At 38.4% G+C, this 21602-nt stretch overlaps 3 protein-coding genes across 5 annotated transcripts in view; 1 reads left to right on the top strand and 2 right to left on the bottom strand.

Annotated features, from left to right (window-relative positions):
• Window positions 1–27: 27 nt before the first annotated feature.
• On the bottom strand, window positions 28–6291 carry LOC309507235 (uncharacterized protein). Its single transcript, XM_082181380.1, has 5 exons — window positions 5950–6291; window positions 3056–3307; window positions 2826–2968; window positions 1977–2156; window positions 28–813 (listed from the first exon to the last, which is right to left on the bottom strand). The coding sequence occupies exons 1-5, from the start codon at window positions 6080–6082 to the stop codon at window positions 715–717; spliced, it is 807 nt and encodes a 268-aa protein (XP_082037506.1). The 5' UTR covers window positions 6083–6291; the 3' UTR covers window positions 28–714.
• A 1738-nt stretch (window positions 6292–8029) lies between these two features.
• Window positions 8030–15452, top strand: LOC309507237 (RAS guanyl-releasing protein 1-like). 2 transcript variants are annotated; one of them, XM_082181385.1, is made up of 7 exons: window positions 8030–8963; window positions 9153–9262; window positions 9688–9829; window positions 9926–9962; window positions 10038–10175; window positions 14064–14260; window positions 14652–15452. In XM_082181385.1, exons 1-7 carry the CDS (start codon window positions 8955–8957, stop codon window positions 14670–14672), a joined length of 654 nt encoding a protein of 217 aa, XP_082037511.1. In that variant the 5' UTR covers window positions 8030–8954; the 3' UTR covers window positions 14673–15452. The 2 variants fall into 2 exon arrangements, with proteins under 2 accessions (XP_082037511.1, XP_082037510.1); XM_082181384.1 differs by having other exon boundaries at window positions 8031–8963; window positions 14417–15452.
• A 94-nt stretch (window positions 15453–15546) lies between these two features.
• The window catches only part of hnrnpul1 (heterogeneous nuclear ribonucleoprotein U-like 1), a gene marked incomplete at its 5' end in the record, with an annotated part of 15435 nt that continues 9379 nt past the window's right edge, over window positions 15547–21602 (bottom strand). For both annotated transcript variants that reach the window (XM_082181345.1, XM_082181346.1), the window contains 5 exons: window positions 15547–16332; window positions 17496–17675; window positions 18345–18487; window positions 18575–18826; window positions 21469–21602. The exon at window positions 21469–21602 is cut by the window's right edge and continues 32 nt beyond it. In XM_082181345.1, coding sequence (XP_082037471.1) covers window positions 16234–16332; window positions 17496–17675; window positions 18345–18487; window positions 18575–18826; window positions 21469–21602 — 808 coding nt within the window. In that variant the 3' untranslated portion in view covers window positions 15547–16233. The remainder of the gene's footprint in view (window positions 16333–17495; window positions 17676–18344; window positions 18488–18574; window positions 18827–21468) is intronic.

Raw genomic sequence — 21602 nt, 5'->3', positions numbered from 1 at the left:
GTTTTAAACCATCAGCAGAGCCACGGGTAGTGTTTTACAATTTAATTCTCAAAGCAAAAATGAATTGGACAGGACAGAACAAATAACGTCCACGAAGAACACCAAACAGTTCAGAAATAAATGCGGTAGTTTCTCAGCCAGGATAGTTATGAACACTTAAAATTGGCTTGCGCTTTCTATTATCAAGAAGAGAAGTTATCAACACAAAACTCTTCATCTTCCCATCTGCGATGCCAATGAGTATCTAAAACATTGAACAGCTACAATTTAAACAAAATGGTTTTACACTCATGTCTCGAGTTAAATTAAGACTTATTATAGTTATATGAAAAGCAGCTACATTCCAAATGAAATGGAATTTAGGCAAATCAAAACTTGGTTCAGTGTTGAAGAAGCATTTCACAGTTTCTACACCTGCAGGCTGGATGTGGTACTACAACATGAAGCACCTTCCAATAATAATCATATCTTTCACATTTACTAGAAATCAGTCATATTATAGTCCTTTATTTCAACCTCAGGGGTTTGATCATATCAGTAAATTTTATACGGAGTCATTTAGTTCCAAACAATCCTTGACTTATAACAGTCTTGGAAATAAATGTGTAAATGGTGGGAAAGAGAAAATTAAATGATGTGGACGGACGTGATTTAATAAGAGAAGCGTGGCATGGTGTGTATACGTGTGTGATGATGTCAGAGCGTTGTTCCTGTTCACTGTGAGCCCTGCTGTCCAGAGTGGTTCCCATATTGACTGTAGTACTGGTTCCACTGGCTCTGATTCTGGTAATACTGCTGCCACTGCTGCGCATACTGGAGAAAAACATCACGCTTCAATAAACTTTACAACAAGCTTTAGGAACTTATTTTCCAGATGACAACATGTGACGCCTTTCACGTCCTCGGACTGGGGATTATGCCTTTCCATCGCAACACTTAAATGAATCTGCAGTGGTCAGGTGGTACAAGTAGGAGCTTGAGAAAATTCAAAGTGTACAAGTTGTAATTACGAGCTCTACGAGGACGTGAACACTAGGTTGAAATCTCGTAATTACGACATGGAGTGAACGCATCTATGGTTTTACATTTCAATCATCTGATCTAATAATGACAAAAGTGTTTAAATGTAATAAGAGGACGTAAAATTATTATAAAATATTCAAGTAATGTTAAAAAAAACCAACTATATTAACAGCATAATGTGGCATTCAGACAATAAGTTGAAACACTCAATCAGTTTATTATAATAAATAATAGAAAATGCATTTACAGTGATACTTTCAATCTAAGGGGTTGTTTACGCATCATTTTTAACTAAAAAAGGCAAACCTTTTATGCGTTTTGGCCGTTCATTTACATGACAACAGTGTTTGGGGGCCTGAAAATGCTTTTGAAACTTTTGAAAACGTGTTTCAAAGAGCATGTTTTTGAAAATGATAGCGTTATTGTCTCTGTAAACTACAAAAACATGAATTTGTGAGAACGGTGACATCATGCGCAGGTGTATTAGGTGTTCAGTGCTTCTTTACGACTACGACATCGCCAACTACTGGCCTGGCAGCAGAATACAGCGTTTTAGTCGTTTTTGCGGATGTGTGTGAGCGGAGATCGTTTTGACAACATTGTTATCTGTACTTGAGAAACGCCAAGGAAAAACTTTTCTGTTTTAGTGCATGAATAGTTTGACTTTATTATAAAATCAACATTCGGGAGGAGTGCTAAAAATCTGTCATATGCTTTATTATTATTAGCAGTAATAAAAATGATTTGTATATTTTATATCCAAAATATGAACCCCTTTGTATGATAGTTGAGAGATATTCCTATTTTATAAGATTTTACCAAGAGTAGCAGATTAGAAGCTTTTAAAACCGTTATTTGAGGGACAAGTCAAAATGATTTTCAGCCGCCACAAATGCTTTCACATGCTGTAGCTAAAGTTGTTTTTAAATCACAGAACATTTCTTGTAACTCACCTGTTGATACTGTTGATTGTAGTTTTGCTGGTTATATGATTGTCCAGATCCTTGACTGTCATGGTAACCTTGTCCATAACCTGGATATTGGCTGTAGTTGCCATAGTTGTAGCCTTGGTTGTAGTTTCCTTGGCTATAGTTGCCCTGGTTGTAGCCTTGATTATAACCCTGATGATAACTCTAAAAATAGAAAGCAAAATAAAACAAAAACAACAACAATAAATAGATAAATGCACACAAACATCTCATAAGGCCCCAATATACTCCCAGTAAAGTTCATTTTTGTCCTTTAGCAAACATCCTGACGCCACCCACACTACTGAGAGCGACGTTTAGATGAACATGTAAATATGTGCTGCATGCTTTTTACTTTCAACAACAAAAACACACACAAAAAAACAGCAGTTAAAGGGGTCCTATTATGCCCTTTTCCGAAGTCTTGATTTAGTTTTTGGGGTGTAGTAGAATATGCTTTCATGCTTGATTGTTCAAAAAACTAATTATTTTCTCCATATTTTACATTATTAAAGCACCCTCTCTCCCCAGTCTGGCCCAAACGCATCGTTTCAATGAAGCCCCTCCTTTCAAAATATGAAATGTGCTGTGATTGGTTAGCCGGCCCAGTGTGTTGTGATTAGCTGAGCGTATCGAGTGTTCGGGAAATGTCACACCCCTTACCATAACCACAAGCTCACCTCAGATGTAAATATTAAGGATGGCGTCAATTTCAAACCAATTTAAGCCTGATTCAGACTTAAGAATGTTAACAAACAAGATGATCGTCCAGAACGGATTTCATGCACAGAGTTTGCAAGCGTAGATTTGGACATGGCTTTGAACATCACTCACTTGGCTATTCCCCTCTTTGCTATAGGAGCCATAGCGGTTATTACTGTGGGTTCCTTCAGACTGATGTCTGCTGCTGTATCCGTCTCGCCCGTCTCTGTAATTTCCTCCCCAGCGGTTCTGACTGTAACCATCACGGTTATAACCTGACAGAGCACAGAGCAAGATTACAAAAACACACATATGACAGGATTTTTGAATAAGTGATCATGACACCCATAAGGCCACTCCACCTCCCCTATAGCCTCCCGCAGGCGCTCCTCTGTTCCGGTGGTCTCCTCTCGATCCTCCGTGGTTGTCGTACTGCTGGTGGCTGCTTTCACGTCTCCGGGTTCCCCAGCTGTCCATGCGTTTCTCGGGAGGAGGCCCGGCCTTACGACCCTCCTCATTGTACCGTTTCACCAGCTCCTCTGCCTCCACTTTCTGAAGCTCAACAAAGGTCACTTCATCCAGGAAGTCTCCAACCTCTGGTAGCGCAAAGTTGGCTTTAAAGCCATGGAAAGAGGAGAGAAGGTGGGACGGATCAAACCACCGGAAAACTAAATCTTCATTAAATTCTGAACTCAAAAATCATGTGAGGGAGATGAACAACACTGCAACATCAAAAACACTTCTGGAACTAAACCAAAATGTGTTTATTTGGACTGGTACAATATTAGTGTGAATTATTATTTTATTGGCATTTTTTAATGTTATTGCACTGTAATACACAATGCTTGGTTTGCAGCATCTGATGTTTCATTAAAACACGCAGGTGAGAGTTGGACGATCAAAAGGACCCAATCAAACCGAGGCCCAGTTTACAGCTGGTGTTAATATGCTTTTTGGTCAATCGGATCACAAGTAGACGAGGGAGACACATTCCTGTTTACACCTGGTGTTTTAATCTGTCTCTTTTGTCCACCTTCAATCACTCCTGTCCTGATTTCGTCGAGGCGTGTGTAAATGTATGGGCTTTTTTAGATCTTTAGATCTAATGAACGAAATAAGCTCACGCAATTTACATATGAATGCACACGGAGACGACAGAAACACACGGAGAGCATCAGCTTTAGTTTCTGCACCAGCCGAACGCTGTGAGTGTGTGTTAGAAATCAGGAATGGTGAGAGCAGAGGCGTAAATTTCATCTAAATGTTGGGGGGGACAATTAACATAACATTCCTCAAGAGCAATTTTTGAAGGGGACACCAATAATACAGACCAAAATATTCTTCATTGGTGTATGAAATTGACAAAAAATGATCTCTATATTTTCATGGATTTTATCGATAACGATAATTAGACAATATTTTGCTGAGTGTGTTATTGTGCTGGTAACTTGGCATGTTTAGGACTGCCGTTGACAGCCGACTCCTAAAGTTTTTGATATTCTTCATATTCTGTGTGGCTGTCAGTTCAGAGCAGTGACAGAAATCATTTTTCAATAGATTTTTACCTTCATTGGCATTTTTACCTTTATAAATGTATTTTTAAACCTAATTATATGCATGCATCATCTTTTGTGTCAATTTCATACATTTAATTAAATTTAATTATAATAATAAGTCACAATAGGGCTATTACCAATCAAATTAAATACTATCAACAAAATCTTTGCAATGGAGAGGAAACACAGAAGCTGCATTTGAAATGGCATTTAGATGCTTTTACACAGACATAATGTTTTGTTTAAAACATAAAACGTTGAATATTGATATATAAAATGATTTAAAACATGAAAAGATACTTTAAATGTGAAATTAAAACCGCCAGTAGGTGGCAGCAATTCATTGTTAATGAGAGATTTATTGAGATTCAACAGATTCGTTCAAAAAGCTGATTCATAATTCAGTAAGGAAATACCTCGTGTGTTTCTCAGAGACGCAAATACAGTGCTTTGGCTTAGTTTTCAACTATTTTCGTTGGCGAAATTGAGTTAAAACAGGCAATTGGTGTCTAAAAGTAAACTTTTCATTTATCAATTTATTAAATCACATTTATTATCATGTTAATATCTGGAGAAAAACTGCACTCTTTGTGTGATATTATATTATATTAACTATATAAAATTATATAAACTGAATAAATCACACAGTGAAAGCGTGAAAATGTAAATGCGCACCCGCACTTGTCTAATCTACAAGACTACACACGTGTGTGCGTACACTCTATGGGTGTGTGTGTGAGGGAACGGTTTTAAACAATCGCGGTAAACGCACAGATTGTATAAAACAAGGTTATAATCGCCAACATAGCGAGGCGGACTACATCGGTGACAAAAGTACATTGGTTATCATAAAAAAAATTTCATGATTTATTAATGACGCAGCATAATCTGTATTAAAGAAAAAATAATCACTTCATCCGAGGTTTAAAGTGAATAAAATAGCCTTGACTTACTGGAGTTTCACAACTGAAAAACCTTGTTCTCTCCCACTATGTTTGTGATGAGGAGCAGGCAGTGGACCAAAGCACTGTGAGGCAAGGGAGGGGGACTCGAAATGTTAAAACGTTTTTGTTTTTTTTGCCCCGTTTCCATTTTTATTGTTTTACTACTTAAACAATTATTTTAAGTATATATCATTATATTATTTACAATACACATATTTAAATTATATTTTTAGGAGGGGTCAACCCTCAGATAGGGCGGGTCCTGACCCCCCCGACCCCCCCGCGATTTCCGCCTATGGGTGAGAGAGCATTGTGCTTGGTACATTTTTCGTCTTTAAACCAAACTTGAGTCTCCAGCCAACAAAGCTTAAATCCCGTGTGGCTAGAGCTCGTCCCGTAATGTTCACTCATTAGGTCAGTAGACGGAGAGTAGACAGTCTTTTGTGGCTGTTCGAACACATTCGACCACATGACGACCACATTACACTACGAAAGCAATCCAGTCAAATGTGTTTTTAACTACCTCTGGAAGTGGTTAATAGTGGACAAGTTTTAGACCCTGTTTACTCCTTATTTAATGTCGCCCACTTGTGATCCGATCGACCAAAACTCATCTTAATACCAGGTGTAAACAGGGCCTGAGAACAGAGATAAAGCCGCTTTCTATGATCATTAAAGTTTAATTACAAAAGGCAGAAGTGGAAAAATACTTTTTTCCATTTCTGATGTTGCTGTTTTCCATAGCAGAGTTCTTACCTTTCATTTCTAAAACAGCATGATCGGGCACATCCTTCCCTTCCTCAGTTTGCTTTAACGTTCGCTCTTTTAAATCTTCGTCCGAGGGACAAATTACAACAGCCTTGCGTTGAAAGCCTTCAAAAGGACGCATTTTTCGTCTCTGGGCTGATCCATATACATTTGTCTAGAAATAGGGACAAGAAAGAAGCAGAAGCTGTTTATTTTATTTTTCTTTTGCGTTCTGTAAAAATGTGTTTTCCAGGAACAATATCTGGAACCCGGCAATGAAGTAAGAGTAGTTTTTCTTTCTTTCCTTGATGGACCCTTACAACACGTTCACACAGCAGCAGAATACGGTTGTCAGTCCTGTATTTGAGTCCTTACACGGTTACATTCAGTTATTTACGAGAAAACAGCATTCTATAACCAAACTCACACCTGTACATTTTCAGGACTCACAACCACTTTCTCAGAACTTGTGAACAGAACTGGACAACTAGTTTTGTGTCACGTCATACAGTGCGAGAGAGCCGCTCTGACATACTAGGACTGTCCTGAAAAGCCAAGAAATTAGATTTACCACTTACCTTTTTACAGAAACAAACTAGGGCTGTGAAATGATTAATCGCGATTAATCGCATCCAAAATAAAAGTTTGTGTTTACATAATATATGTGTGTGTACTGTGCATTATTATTTTGTATATATATATATATATATATATATAAATACACACACATGCATGTATATATTTAAGAAAATTTTGTTATTTATATATAAAATATTTATATTTATTTATAATACAAATTCTATCTATCTATCCATCTATCCATCTATCTATCTATCTATCTATCTATCTATCTATCTATTAGGGGTGGCACGGTTCACAAAACCCACGGTTCGGTTCGTAACACGGTTTTAGGGTCACGGTTTTCGGTTCTGTACGGTTTTTGTTGTTATTTTTTCTTTTAATCTTTAACACTCCAAAGATTTACTTCAGCATATGATATATAGCTTAATTATCCATTTATTTATTTATTTATTTCATAAATGGGCCGTGTTTGCAAAACGCAGCTTCTCATTTCCCGAAGTAATATAGTGAGTGAGTGAGCGGTTACTGTGAGGAAACTTTCAGTGGCCCTGGAGGTCCATCCATCTGTAGTGAGAGCTACGTGGGCTGTGTTGGACAGTTCTTTGTCAATTTCTCCTCGTGTCTCGTCATCATAGGCGTAATTTGCGGGTGGGACATGTTCCCACCACTTTTTGCCAGGGTCGATACTATCTCGCAGCACGGATGTACCAATACAAATAAATAAAACATCTCCAGTTAACTAGCAAAGTATTCGTTTCGTTCGTTTGTTAAATAAGAAGCAATCTAGCGCTGAAATGTGTTTTTTTTAATCAAGTGATCAAAGTGCTCGTTGGCGCTGATACAGTGTTCTCTTGTGGCTCGCGCACACGCCGCAGCGGCCGCACATTCTTCACTCGGACGCGCGCTTCAATCCGTTGAGGAGACTCTACTCTATTCGTTCCGGTGAAATCACAATACAAAATTCACACAAATCTGTCCCTGCTTGATATATAACCACTGATAAACATAATCGGTTTTGATGAAAAATAAAAAAATATATACATACGAGTGCGGATTAGATCTCAGAACCTATGACACGCTTGGCAAAAGTTCTGCCACTGGACCATTAAAGTACATACGTGAAACAGTCGATCTATGTATTTATTCACGTGAAAAAACAACATATAGTGGAGTAGATCTCATTAAATGTCTAAGTAAGGCCAGTGTACTATTTAAATCGATTGCTGGACATCGTAATGTTATTCTACATACGTCTTGAATGATATTCTACATACGGATTTATGATTTAGCATTGTATTAGCATGGGCACGAGGCTACATTGCGCATGCGTCGAACCGTGCGAACCGTGCGACGCACACACGCTCCGAACCGAGACAAGCGAACCGAACGGTTCGGATGTTTTTTCATGTACCGTGCCACCCCTACTATCTATCTATCTATCTATCTATCTATCTATCTATCTATCTATCTATCCATCTATCCATCTGAATGTCTTGAAAAAAATGTTCACAGAGTTTTAATTGCGAAAGAGCTCAACAAGGACAAAATTGGCATCCCAAGTTTTGAAAAAGCTACTACAAATTCAGTCATTTTGGGTCACAATAATCTTAAGAGTTCTTGGGAGTTTTGCAAACAACAGCAGGCGAAAAATGCCATATATGGACCATTATATCATAGAGAATTGGAGGTGTGCTCTTTTGACACGGCCCAGTAAGAAACCTGCAATAACACTATGAACCACATGGAAACACCCTGAAAACCACTCAGAGTGCATTAGCAACCACATAGCAACACCCTGGTAACCTCCAACGGTTGGCATTGCATGGCATGACATTATTGCATGCAAGTATCACTCAGATTCTCTTCAGAAAGAGTGGAAATGCAGTTCTCTGACATCTAAAAAAAGACGGCATACACAAACTCTGACATGCATTACATATTCAACAGGCTGATATTCATGACTTATGCTAGTGTTTTCATATTGCCTGACCTTGTATGTGACCTGTTTATAGACAGGGAGTATCCCGTTCTGATGTGTGGGTAAAGGACTCGGCGCACTCCTCTTTGTGCAAACACTTCAAAGAAAACCACAAAAAAGACACATTGCTGAAAGACGCGCGATCGTTATCGTCGTTGCTTTCAGTGTGGGTGTTGTTACGTACAAGCTTTGTTTGATTAATTCCTATAAATCCTCTGTCTGTGACAGCATTTGCATTTTACAAATAAAACGGCTTTGTTTGTATAACGTTTTCCAACGTTGCTGATCTTATGAGCGCTGGTGTTGTGCGAGTGTCAAAAACAAAACTGTCAGGTCTCTAACCACACTGGTTCTGTAGCCCGTAGCTCCAGTGAAGCCCCCAGTGGTAGCAGAGTGGGGTTCGGGACTGACTCCACGCCTGGATCCCGCAACCATCTCCAAACACGTTAAACAGATGGTGGATGTAAGTGAGAAACGTGTTTATTCCCACTCTTATAGGACCAGTTCCTTACTGTGACAGAGTGACAGAGTGACAGGTTCCTGGCCGTCCACTCTCACTTCCTTAATAGCATGCAAGACCAAATGTCACAAACAGATTTCAGATGTCAGTCTCTCGCGTTCAAGATAACAATGATTGCGTTGCCCCCTACAGTCCATCATGAAGAACTATGATTTGAACATGGACGGCTACATTTCTCTGGAGGACTTTGAGAAGATTGCTGCAAATTTCCCCTTCTCCTTCTGCACACACGAGAGCGATAGGTACGAGGCCTTTTACACTCTGATAAACGCAACCCCCCAAAACACACAAGAAGTGAAACTAACACTTGTTTTCGTCCAAAGTTTTTTTAATGTTTTAGAAAGGAGTATCTAAAGATCACCACGACTACATATATCTGATCAAAAATACAGTAAAAAATATCCATTTACTATTTCAAACTGTTTATTCCTGTGATGCAAAGCTGAATTTTCTGCATCATTACTCTATTATTCAATGTCACATGATCATTAAGAAATCATTCTAATATATTTTTATTGATTTGAAATGGAAATATTTTGTAACATAAAACTTTGGATCAATTCGTCTCAATTGCTATATATATATATAAAATGGGATTTTCTCCAGGCCTGATTGACTTACGTGAGCAATTCATTAAAGTAATCAATCTCTGTCCTTTATTTTTCAGAGAAGGAGAGATCAGAAGAGAGGAAATCACTTCATATTTCATACGTGGGATGTCCGTGTGTGCTAAGCTCGGCTTCAACCTCCACAACTTCCAAGAAACCACGTACAAAAGGCCCACATTCTGTGACTCCTGCGGAGGATTTGTGAGTGTTAAAACTGAGGACCATTGCATTTGCGGAGCTCAGCTCTGACTTGTCTGTGTACCTCATCTAACTTTCTTCCCCTCTGTTCTCCAATAGTTATGGGGAGTCAAAAAGCAAGGCTACCACTGCAAAGGTTAGAACATACTAATCAACCAGTTTCCTATAGATTGGCACATCAGCACCATTTTAACCGTGCTCTTTCTTTCAGACTGTGGAGTAAACTGTCATAAGCACTGTAAGGATTTGGTGCGAATGGAGTGTATGAAGAGGTTCCAGGTGACCAGTAGCTCTTGTCCCAGCACCCCAGGCCCCGTCTCAGGCCACCACACTAAGGGCAACAGCTGGAGTGAGTTTTCTTATGCCAATCATAATACTGTATACAGTAAGTCAGCCGGTCAATATCGCAAAATAACCCCCAACAGGGTGATCACGGCATAGAGGGACTTTGTACTATCCTGGGGCCGGTTGCACCAGCTGTGCGTAAGTTACAACTTAGCCTAGTTTTGATGTAAATGGACACTAAGTTACGACTTCTAAATATTTTTGCGTTGCACCATTAAACTTAGTTGAAGCGTATTTCTACGTATAAACTAAATATTTACGGCAGCTTCCAATCAGGAGTAACGGTTGGAATAAAACATCAGACAGACTGAACTGCATCAATAAGCTCTTCTTTTACCTGACAGACTTCAATTCTTTCGAAATATATGATAATGCTGACATTTACACTCGCTTACATTTTAAGAGAGAGAACATTATGTGAAAAGATTACTTTGTTAGCGGCTTGTTTAACACGAACCCGTCCTGAACAGCGCGCTGCTGTCTGCACCGGTCCATGTTGTGCATGTCAAATATCAGTCATAATCAATAAACGTTTTTTGTATCAATATTTATTTATTGATCCTTATTAATTTCAAATACAGTTTCTGAATGTTATTTACATATAAAAACACTTATGTTATTAATGATCAAGTAGGCTATCGTATTTAATGGAAACTTATTTTTACCGTTAACGTGAGGCAAAATAAGTTGAATAACTGAAATTCACAGCTTTTCAACAACTTTTGCTCACGTATTTGAAGGCTGCTATTGGATCATTGAGGCTAAACGTCATATTATGTGACTACGCATTACTTTACGGAAAGCTTACGACCTACTAGCAACGTTCTGCCTTACGAACAAATGGTGCAACGGAATAAAGTACAGAGTTAGTTACAAACTAGCTAGTGGTTACTAAGCCTCTAGTGTGGACTTTATTATGTTCCGATTTAAGAAAGAACTTGCGAACGGCTGGTGCAACCCTACCCTGAAGAGGTTTATTTTTTGCAATATTGACCTTTTGATTGTACACTATGCCATTTTTGTAGTAGTTAAATGGATATGAAATATTTATTTGAGAATTATATTATTATGCAAGAAGAAAGACACCATGGTGTGATCATGAAACTAGCATAGCTAACACTCTCAATGCAGTTCGTAACCATTTTATTTGTTTATAACTATTTTTAACAGAACTATTTTTGTGTATTTATTTATTATTTAAAATAATTCATTTTTATTATTATTTTATTTGTATAATCTGTTTACGCCGCACTCAAGATAGGTTTATGGCTAGACCTTCATGCTTGCTTTATTGTAAAATATTTTACATATTCATACGAATCCCATCATACGAAATCACAACCTTGTGAAACAGATAGGTTTTCTCATTAGATCGAGCTGGGAAATCGGTTGCCAGGAATATTTGTGTGTTAATTATATTGTTTGTTAATATATTTTAGCAGTCATTATTAAAAAAGATATTTGACTGCATCTTAACACAGTTGACCAATCAGAATTTAAAGTATTCCAGAACACCTTGTATTAAAGGTGCACCGTGTAATATTTAGGAGGATCTGTTGACAGAAATGCAATATCGTATACATAACTATGTTTTCAGTGGTGTATAAAGACATTACATAATGAACCGTTATATTTTTATCACCTTAGAATGAGCAGTTTCTATCTACATACGTCCCTTTCATGTCAAGTCGCCATTTTGTGCCGTCATGTTTCTACAGTGGCCCTTAACGGACAAACGCGTTTCGTCACTATGTCGTTCTTCATGCAAAGAAACTAGCTAAAGTCAGCGAATAAAACACTGACACAATGATCAACAAGTAACAATAATATTCACAATAACATTTCGTTTTACTGAATAATTAAGTAAATATAATTTCTTAATCTTTGTAAAGAAACCTCATTGCTTAACTGGCTCTTCTCTGCTGTCTCAGACGGCGACATCTTTTCCTGTCCGCCACCGTAATTTCTTTTGGTTGCAATTCGCAACCTCACCACTAGATGTCGCTAAAAATAACGCACTGCACCTTTAAGCTAATGCACGTTTAAAACCCCTATGAATTAGCTTGATGAACCCAGGCTGAATGTGAAATAGCATAATTCCCTTACTATTAATAATAAGTACAGTAGTATGCTACCATTCATGAAACTATTTAATGGTTATTTTAAGCATATAAAGATGCGGCAAAATAGTAACAGTGGTATGCCATTTTAAAATTAACCAGGTATTCCCCCCATTATGGTGTATTTCCAATTTAAACAGGAAGTTTGGTCGGGACATATATATCGAAGAGCCAGTCCCTTTTATTTTTAAAGTCAGCATGAAATGTAAATTCAATGTGTTTTTGAATGCATCATATTAATCTTATTGTGAGTGATTCATCCATGTGTATGTTTTATTTTTAAATGTCTTAATATTTTGGTGAAATGACAGACTTCTCTCTGGTGACGCATGTCAAACATCATTTAGTCCGCTTAAACCCCGCCCCTTTCTTAAATTAGACCTCAAGCTAACATTCAGATCTGCCTCCATCCAATGAACAACTGATGCACCGTTACACTTACCTGTACGTCAATACTTGTGTCACTTTTTCAACAGTCATCACACAGTTCTCCTAACCAACTTTCATTTAGGTGTTAATTTCACATTCAAAATGCGCTAAAGCTATCATTCTTCCATAACACTAGCAAAGATTGGCACATGCATCAAAGCAACTGCTGTTGTGCTGTTTTGAAAAACTGACCTAAGTATCGAGAAATGTGTCCTAGTGATTGTAAAAACAACAACTAATGGCATAGACATTTACTGCTTGCTGTCAGTTGTAAATAGTATTTGGGTGATATAATTCTAGAAACTGTTTGATAAGACATTTGTGTAGTGCAGGATGAGTCATCAGTATATTTTTGATCTGTTTTCCTGGAAGAGCAGGACTGAAATTGAAATGTGTATATCTGCTAAAAGTGAATTCATCTCAATGTCTATGAATACACTAGCATCCAGATAGCTACTAAGCTAATACACATGGATTAAGAGCCACAGAAATCCTTTAAGTCTTCATAAAACGAAAGCTGTGACAGTATTGCCTTCCCTATTGTGACGTAAAACGTCTTCTTGAACAAGAAAAATAATAATAAAAAATCAAATAAAGTACAGCGGGACTGATTGGATGGTTGTTAGTCGTGCGTAGCCAGATCTTCAGACTGACGGCAGAAGGTCTGGACTTAATAGCAGCTTTTATTGGCCAAGGACCGTCCACAGGCCATCTGACCGACATGTAAAGCAACCAATCAAATCAGTTCGTTCTGTTCCGCGTCATGTTTAGGGGCGTGAAAATGTAATGTCGATGTCCCTACACAATAACAGACCGGTGTGTAAAACTCTTGGACGTATTTTAAAAGTGTTTGCCATGAACTTTACATACTTTTAAAAATCCAGCGTTTAGTATGACTCATTGTCATAGTTGTAAACACAACGGCGTTCTTTTTCCATGAGGGGGTTTGGCATCACGACGGCTTTGTTTCCAGGCGGACCGTTAAAGAACGCGACACGCACGTCTCCTGCTAATCCTGTAGAATTCAACCAATCAGATGACGACTTCAAAAATGCTGAATTGTTTCCAGTTAAGTGTGCCATGTGCATCAGACGTTCAGCCAGTGGTCCGTGGCCGTCTGAGGTTGAGGCTAGGTTGTGGTTTGCTGTTGCTGTGATCTCATGTGAGTGACAGGTTGTCACTAAACACGTCGTCAGAGAAGAGATGTTACAAGAGTGAGGGGAAGTTAGCCATTTTGCATGGATAAATAATTTAGAATAAACAAAAAATGGTCAATTTTGATTTCATGTTGACTTAAGTTGCCAGATGATTTATTGGCTCTGTTTTCCGGCCTTTCAAATCAGGTTCTGAAGAGGAAGCATTTGTCTTTCCGAATGGAAACCGATCTGAAAGCTCCAAGGGCCAAACTTCATCAGACAGCGACGCCGAGGCGGGCACACTATCCGACAGGTCCACTCAGACAGACCCAGGTGTTTGGACGCCGGTGGCCAAACGGAAAGATCGTCTTCATTCCCAGAAACAACATCCCCCCCTTGAAAAGGTATTGCCATGAAGCACACAATGTTTCATTTTCTTGCATTCCTCACAGCAAACATAGTGGATGTTTTCAAAAATAGATTCAAAAAGTTAAGTTGGTGAGTGAGACTGGTTAGCATACACATCTATGAGACTAACGTTACCTGCCTTATCGTCCCAGAGTGCCACTCTACCAGCAAGGGTGCGAGGTTCATCTGCCCCTAGTTCTCTCCTACAGGAGAAAATGGATGAACTGAAGCTGAACAAAGATAAACGAAAGGAACCAGACTGAAGTAGTCTGTGCAAATGGCCGTTTGTTTGTGTGTGGTGGAACTGTTAAATACACTGGACAGAACAGACTGAAGAACATGTCCTCATCTTTCTCGCCAACTGTCTTGTTCTATTGTCTTCAACAGATTGTTCATGACGTTCATTAAATGTGATGCAATTCTCCCTGGAAGGGATTTTATTTAAGGAATTACAGATGGTCCGCTTCCTCAGGGCTCTTTGAAACCCTGCCGGTGGATCCGTACAGTAAGAACTCTCTATGCACCAGCGTCAACTGCCAGCGAGGACCGGTTAAATGGACCTCGCATCTCCACAAGTACTCAAAAGTGGACTGCGACATCATCAACCTCACTACCACTCGTCTTTGTACGAGACCGACGGACTTTCTTGCCTTTCGACGCGAAGTGCGAGGTGCTTTCTGCAAGAATCGTTCGATTGAGTACAAACATCTACTGCCTTAATATTCAAACTGATGGAAAATGACCGACTTGAACAGGAAGAATGTACCTCCTCTGTTAAGGGACGTGATTTCGGTGCTGATGTAACACCCAGAATGCATCACTGTGCCTTATGTAATGAACAATTTCATTGAGAAGGAGACAAAGGGTATTATATCACTGTTTATATCAGACAATAGTCCTGTCTCAATTCAAAATGATCACAATCTACTTCATTAGTGATCGTGTCCATCTGGCGTATGGAAAAAGAGCGGGAGAGTGACATTAAGGGTCAATTAAAACGAACACTGTGGACCAATTTTGATTGTTTTTCTAACATGTTTTCTGTTAGACCATCTCCAACTTGAATGTCTGTTTTACTAAATCTTGAATTTAGGCTATAGATTTTTATTTATTGAGGAATGATAAATCGTAAGTATTTTCCATAATAAAGCACTGCCTGATGTGATTGAAATAAAAATGACAAAATGACCGAAATGTTTTTCTTGTCCCATACGAATGAACGCTTGTTGTGAGTGTGACAACACTTCATGTCTGAGTTTTAAACCATCAGCAGAGCCACGGGTAGTGTTTTACAATTTAATTCTCAAAGCAAAAATGAATTGGACAGGACAGAACAAATAACGTCCACGAAGAACACCAAACAGTTCAGAAATAAATGCGGTAGTTTCTCAGCCAGGATAGTTATGAACACTTAAAATTGGCTTGCGCTTTCTATTATCAAGAAGAGAAGTTATCAACACAAAACTCTTCATCTTCCCATCTGCGATGCCAATGAGTATCTAAAACATTGAACAGCTACAATTTAAACAAAATGGTTTTACACTCATGTCTCGAGTTAAATTAAGACTTATTATAGTTATATGAAAAGCAGCTACATTCCAAATGAAATGGAATTTAGGCAAATCAAAACTTGGTTCAGTGTTGAAGAAGCATTTCACAGTTTCTACACCTGCAGGCTGGATGTGGTACTACAACATGAAGCACCTTCCAATAATAATCATATCTTTCACATTTACTAGAAATCAGTCATATTATAGTCCTTTATTTCAACCTCAGGGGTTTGATCATATCAGTAAATTTTATACGGAGTCATTTAGTTCCAAACAATCCTTGACTTATAACAGTCTTGGAAATAAATGTGTAAATGGTGGGAAAGAGAAAATTAAATGATGTGGACGGACGTGATTTAATAAGAGAAGCGTGGCATGGTGTGTATACGTGTGTGATGATGTCAGAGCGTTGTTCCTGTTCACTGTGAGCCCTGCTGTCCAGAGTGGTTCCCATATTGACTGTAGTACTGGTTCCACTGGCTCTGATTCTGGTAATACTGCTGCCACTGCTGCGCATACTGGAGAAAAACATCACGCTTCAATAAACTTTACAACAAGCTTTAGGAACTTATTTTCCAGATGACAACATGTGACGCCTTTCACGTCCTCGGACTGGGGATTATGCCTTTCCATCGCAACACTTAAATGAATCTGCAGTGGTCAGGTGGTACAAGTAGGAGCTTGAGAAAATTCAAAGTGTACAAGTTGTAATTACGAGCTCTACGAGGACGTGAACACTAGGTTGAAATCTCGTAATTACGACATGGAGTGAACGCATCTATGGTTTTACATTTCAATCATCTGATCTAATAATGACAAAAGTGTTTAAATGTAATAAGAGGACGTAAAATTATTATAAAATATTCAAGTAATGTTAAAAAAAACCAACTATATTAACAGCATAATGTGGCATTCAGACAATAAGTTGAAACACTCAATCAGTTTATTATAATAAATAATAGAAAATGCATTTACAGTGATACTTTCAATCTAAGGGGTTGTTTACGCATCATTTTTAACTAAAAAAGGCAAACCTTTTATGCGTTTTGGCCGTTCATTTACATGACAACAGTGTTTGGGGGCCTGAAAATGCTTTTGAAACTTTTGAAAACGTGTTTCAAAGAGCATGTTTTTGAAAATGATAGCGTTATTGTCTCTGTAAACTACAAAAACATGAATTTGTGAGAACGGTGACATCATGCGCAGGTGTATTAGGTGTTCAGTGCTTCTTTACGACTACGACATCGCCAACTACTGGCCTGGCAGCAGAATACAGCGTTTTAGTCGTTTTTGCGGATGTGTGTGAGCGGAGATCGTTTTGACAACATTGTTATCTGTACTTGAGAAACGCCAAGGAAAAACTTTTCTGTTTTAGTGCATGAATAGTTTGACTTTATTATAAAATCAACATTCGGGAGGAGTGCTAAAAATCTGTCATATGCTTTATTATTATTAGCAGTAATAAAAATGATTTGTATATTTTATATCCAAAATATGAACCCCTTTGTATGATAGTTGAGAGATATTCCTATTTTATAAGATTTTACCAAGAGTAGCAGATTAGAAGCTTTTAAAACCGTTATTTGAGGGACAAGTCAAAATGATTTTCAGCCGCCACAAATGCTTTCACATGCTGTAGCTAAAGTTGTTTTTAAATCACAGAACATTTCTTGTAACTCACCTGTTGATACTGTTGATTGTAGTTTTGCTGGTTATATGATTGTCCAGATCCTTGACTGTCATGGTAACCTTGTCCATAACCTGGATATTGGCTGTAGTTGCCATAGTTGTAGCCTTGGTTGTAGTTTCCTTGGCTATAGTTGCCCTGGTTGTAGCCTTGATTATAACCCTGATGATAACTCTAAAAATAGAAAGCAAAATAAAACAAAAACAACAACAATAAATAGATAAATGCACACAAACATCTCATAAGGCCCCAATATACTCCCAGTAAAGTTCATTTTTGTCCTTTAGCAAACATCCTGACGCCACCCACACTACTGAGAGCGACGTTTAGATGAACATGTAAATATGTGCTGCATGCTTTTTACTTTCAACAACAAAAACACACACAAAAAAACAGCAGTTAAAGGGGTCCTATTATGCCCTTTTCCGAAGTCTTGATTTAGTTTTTGGGGTGTAGTAGAATATGCTTTCATGCTTGATTGTTCAAAAAACTAATTATTTTCTCCATATTTTACATTATTAAAGCACCCTCTCTCCCCAGTCTGGCCCAAACGCATCGTTTCAATGAAGCCCCTCCTTTCAAAATATGAAATGTGCTGTGATTGGTTAGCCGGCCCAGTGTGTTGTGATTAGCTGAGCGTATCGAGTGTTCGGGAAATGTCACACCCCTTACCATAACCACAAGCTCACCTCAGATGTAAATATTAAGGATGGCGTCAATTTCAAACCAATTTAAGCCTGATTCAGACTTAAGAATGTTAACAAACAAGATGATCGTCCAGAACGGATTTCATGCACAGAGTTTGCAAGCGTAGATTTGGACATGGCTTTGAACATCACTCACTTGGCTATTCCCCTCTTTGCTATAGGAGCCATAGCGGTTATTACTGTGGGTTCCTTCAGACTGATGTCTGCTGCTGTATCCGTCTCGCCCGTCTCTGTAATTTCCTCCCCAGCGGTTCTGACTGTAACCATCACGGTTATAACCTGACAGAGCACAGAGCAAGATTACAAAAACACACATATGACAGGATTTTTGAATAAGTGATCATGACACCCATAAGGCCACTCCACCTCCCCTATAGCCTCCCGCAGGCGCTCCTCTGTTCCGGTGGTCTCCTCTCGATCCTCCGTGGTTGTCGTACTGCTGGTGGCTGCTTTCACGTCTCCGGGTTCCCCAGCTGTCCATGCGTTTCTCGGGAGGAGGCCCGGCCTTACGACCCTCCTCATTGTACCGTTTCACCAGCTCCTCTGCCTCCACTTTCTGAAGCTCAACAAAGGTCACTTCATCCAGGAAGTCTCCAACCTCTGGTAGCGCAAAGTTGGCTTTAAAGCCATGGAAAGAGGAGAGAAGGTGGGACGGATCAAACCACCGGAAAACTAAATCTTCATTAAATTCTGAACTCAAAAATCATGTGAGGGAGATGAACAACACTGCAACATCAAAAACACTTCTGGAACTAAACCAAAATGTGTTTATTTGGACTGGTACAATATTAGTGTGAATTATTATTTTATTGGCATTTTTTAATGTTATTGCACTGTAATACACAATGCTTGGTTTGCAGCATCTGATGTTTCATTAAAACACGCAGGTGAGAGTTGGACGATCAAAAGGACCCAATCAAACCGAGGCCCAGTTTACAGCTGGTGTTAATATGCTTTTTGGTCAATCGGATCACAAGTAGACGAGGGAGACACATTCCTGTTTACACCTGGTGTTTTAATCTGTCTCTTTTGTCCACCTTCAATCACTCCTGTCCTGATTTCGTCGAGGCGTGTGTAAATGTATGGGCTTTTTTAGATCTTTAGATCTAATGAACGAAATAAGCTCACGCAATTTACATATGAATGCACACGGAGACGACAGAAACACACGGAGAGCATCAGCTTTAGTTTCTGCACCAGCCGAACGCTGTGAGTGTGTGTTAGAAATCAGGAATGGTGAGAGCAGAGGCGTAAATTTCATCTAAATGTTGGGGGGGACAATTAACATAACATTCCTCAAGAGCAATTTTTGAAGGGGACACCAATAATACAGACCAAAATATTCTTCATTGGTGTATGAAATTGACAAAAAATGATCTCTATATTTTCATGGATTTTATCGATAACGATAATTAGACAATATTTTGCTGAGTGTGTTATTGTGCTGGTAACTTGGCATGTTTAGGACTGCCGTTGACAGCCGACTCCTAAAGTTTTTGATATTCTTCATATTCTGTGTGGCTGTCAGTTCAGAGCAGTGACAGAAATCATTTTTCAATAGATTTTTACCTTCATTGGCATTTTTACCTTTATAAATGTATTTTTAAACCTAATTATATGCATGCATCATCTTTTGTGTCAATTTCATACATTTAATTAAATTTAATTATAATAATAAGTCACAATAGGGCTATTACCAATCAAATTAAATACTATCAACAAAATCTTTGCAATGGAGAGGAAACACAGAAGCTGCATTTGAAATGGCATTTAGATGCTTTTACACAGACATAATGTTTTGTTTAAAACATAAAACGTTGAATATTGATATATAAAATGATTTAAAACATGAAAAGATACTTTAAATGTGAAATTAAAACCGCCAGTAGGTGGCAGCAATTCATTGTTAATGAGAGATTTATTGAGATTCAACAGATTCGTTCAAAAAGCTGATTCATAATTCAGTAAGGAAATACCTCGTGTGTTTCTCAGAGACGCAAATACAGTGCTTTGGCTTAGTTTTCAACTATTTTCGTTGGCGAAATTGAGTTAAAACAGGCAATTGGTGTCTAAAAGTAAACTTTTCATTTATCAATTTATTAAATCACATTTATTATCATGTTAATATCTGGAGAAAAACTGCACTCTTTGTGTGATATTATATTATATTAACTATATAAAATTATATAAACTGAATAAATCACACAGTGAAAGCGTGAAAATGTAAATGCGCACCCGCACTTGTCTAATCTACAAGACTACACACGTGTGTGCGTACACTCTATGGGTGTGTGTGTGAGGGAACGGTTTTAAACAATCGCGGTAAACGCACAGATTGTATAAAACAAGGTTATAATCGCCAACATAGCGAGGCGGACTACATCGGTGACAAAAGTACATTGGTTATCATAAAAAAAATTTCATGATTTATTAATGACGCAGCATAATCTGTATTAAAGAAAAAATAATCACTTCATCCGAGGTTTAAAGTGAATAAAATAGCCTTGACTTACTGGAGTTTCACAACTGAAAAACCTTGTTCTCTCCCACTATGTTTGTGATGAGGAGCAGGCAGTGGACCAAAGCACTGTGAGGCAAGGGAGGGGGACTCGAAATGTTAAAACGTTTTTGTTTTTTTTGCCCCGTTTCCATTTTTATTGTTTTACTACTTAAACAATTATTTTAAGTATATATCATTATATTATTTACAATACACATATTTAAATTATATTTTTAGGAGGGGTCAACCCTCAGATAGGGCGGGTCCTGACCCCCCCGACCCCCCCGCGATTTCCGCCTATGGGTGAGAGAGCATTGTGCTTGGTACATTTTTCGTCTTTAAACCAAACTTGAGTCTCCAGCCAACAAAGCTTAAATCCCGTGTGGCTAGAGCTCGTCCCGTAATGTTCACTCATTAGGTCAGTAGACGGAGAGTAGACAGTCTTTTGTGGCTGTTCGAACACATTCGACCACATGACGACCACATTACACTACGAAAGCAATCCAGTCAAATGTGTTTTTAACTACCTCTGGAAGTGGTTAATAGTGGACAAGTTTTAGACCCTGTTTACTCCTTATTTAATGTCGCCCACTTGTGATCCGATCGACCAAAACTCATCTTAATACCAGGTGTAAACAGGGCCTGAGAACAGAGATAAAGCCGCTTTCTATGATCATTAAAGTTTAATTACAAAAGGCAGAAGTGGAAAAATACTTTTTTCCATTTCTGATGTTGCTGTTTTCCATAGCAGAGTTCTTACCTTTCATTTCTAAAACAGCATGATCGGGCACATCCTTCCCTTCCTCAGTTTGCTTTAACGTTCGCTCTTTTAAATCTTCGTCCGAGGGACAAATTACAACAGCCTTGCGTTGAAAGCCTTCAAAAGGACGCATT

Source organism: Leuciscus leuciscus (assembly GCF_965113295.1).
Source record: "Leuciscus leuciscus genome assembly, chromosome: 10".
In the NCBI taxonomy this organism is placed as follows: domain Eukaryota; kingdom Metazoa; phylum Chordata; class Actinopteri; order Cypriniformes; family Leuciscidae; genus Leuciscus; species Leuciscus leuciscus.
The sequence above is the reverse complement of the archived record's forward strand: the minus strand, read 5'-3'. Positions and strand labels throughout refer to the sequence as shown.

Bases quoted from the DNA above. Each gene is read 5' to 3' on its own strand.
- LOC309507235 (XM_082181380.1), bottom strand. From the start codon at position 6,082: ATGCGTCCTTTTGAAGGCTTTCAACGCAAGGCTGTTGTAATTTGTCCC. The intron at 3,308-5,949 runs GTAAGAACTCTG...ATGGCTTTAAAG, and splicing joins TGCTGTTTTAGAAATGAAAG to CCAACTTTGCGCTACCAGAG. The intron at 814-1,976 runs GTGAGTTACAAG...GTTTTTCTCCAG, and splicing joins ACAATCAACAGTATCAACAG to TATGCGCAGCAGTGGCAGCA.
- LOC309507237 (XM_082181384.1), top strand. The intron at 9,963-10,037 runs GTTAGAACATAC...TCTTTCTTTCAG, and splicing joins GCAAGGCTACCACTGCAAAG to ACTGTGGAGTAAACTGTCAT. The intron at 14,261-14,416 runs GTATTGCCATGA...TTATCGTCCCAG, and splicing joins AACATCCCCCCCTTGAAAAG to AGTGCCACTCTACCAGCAAG.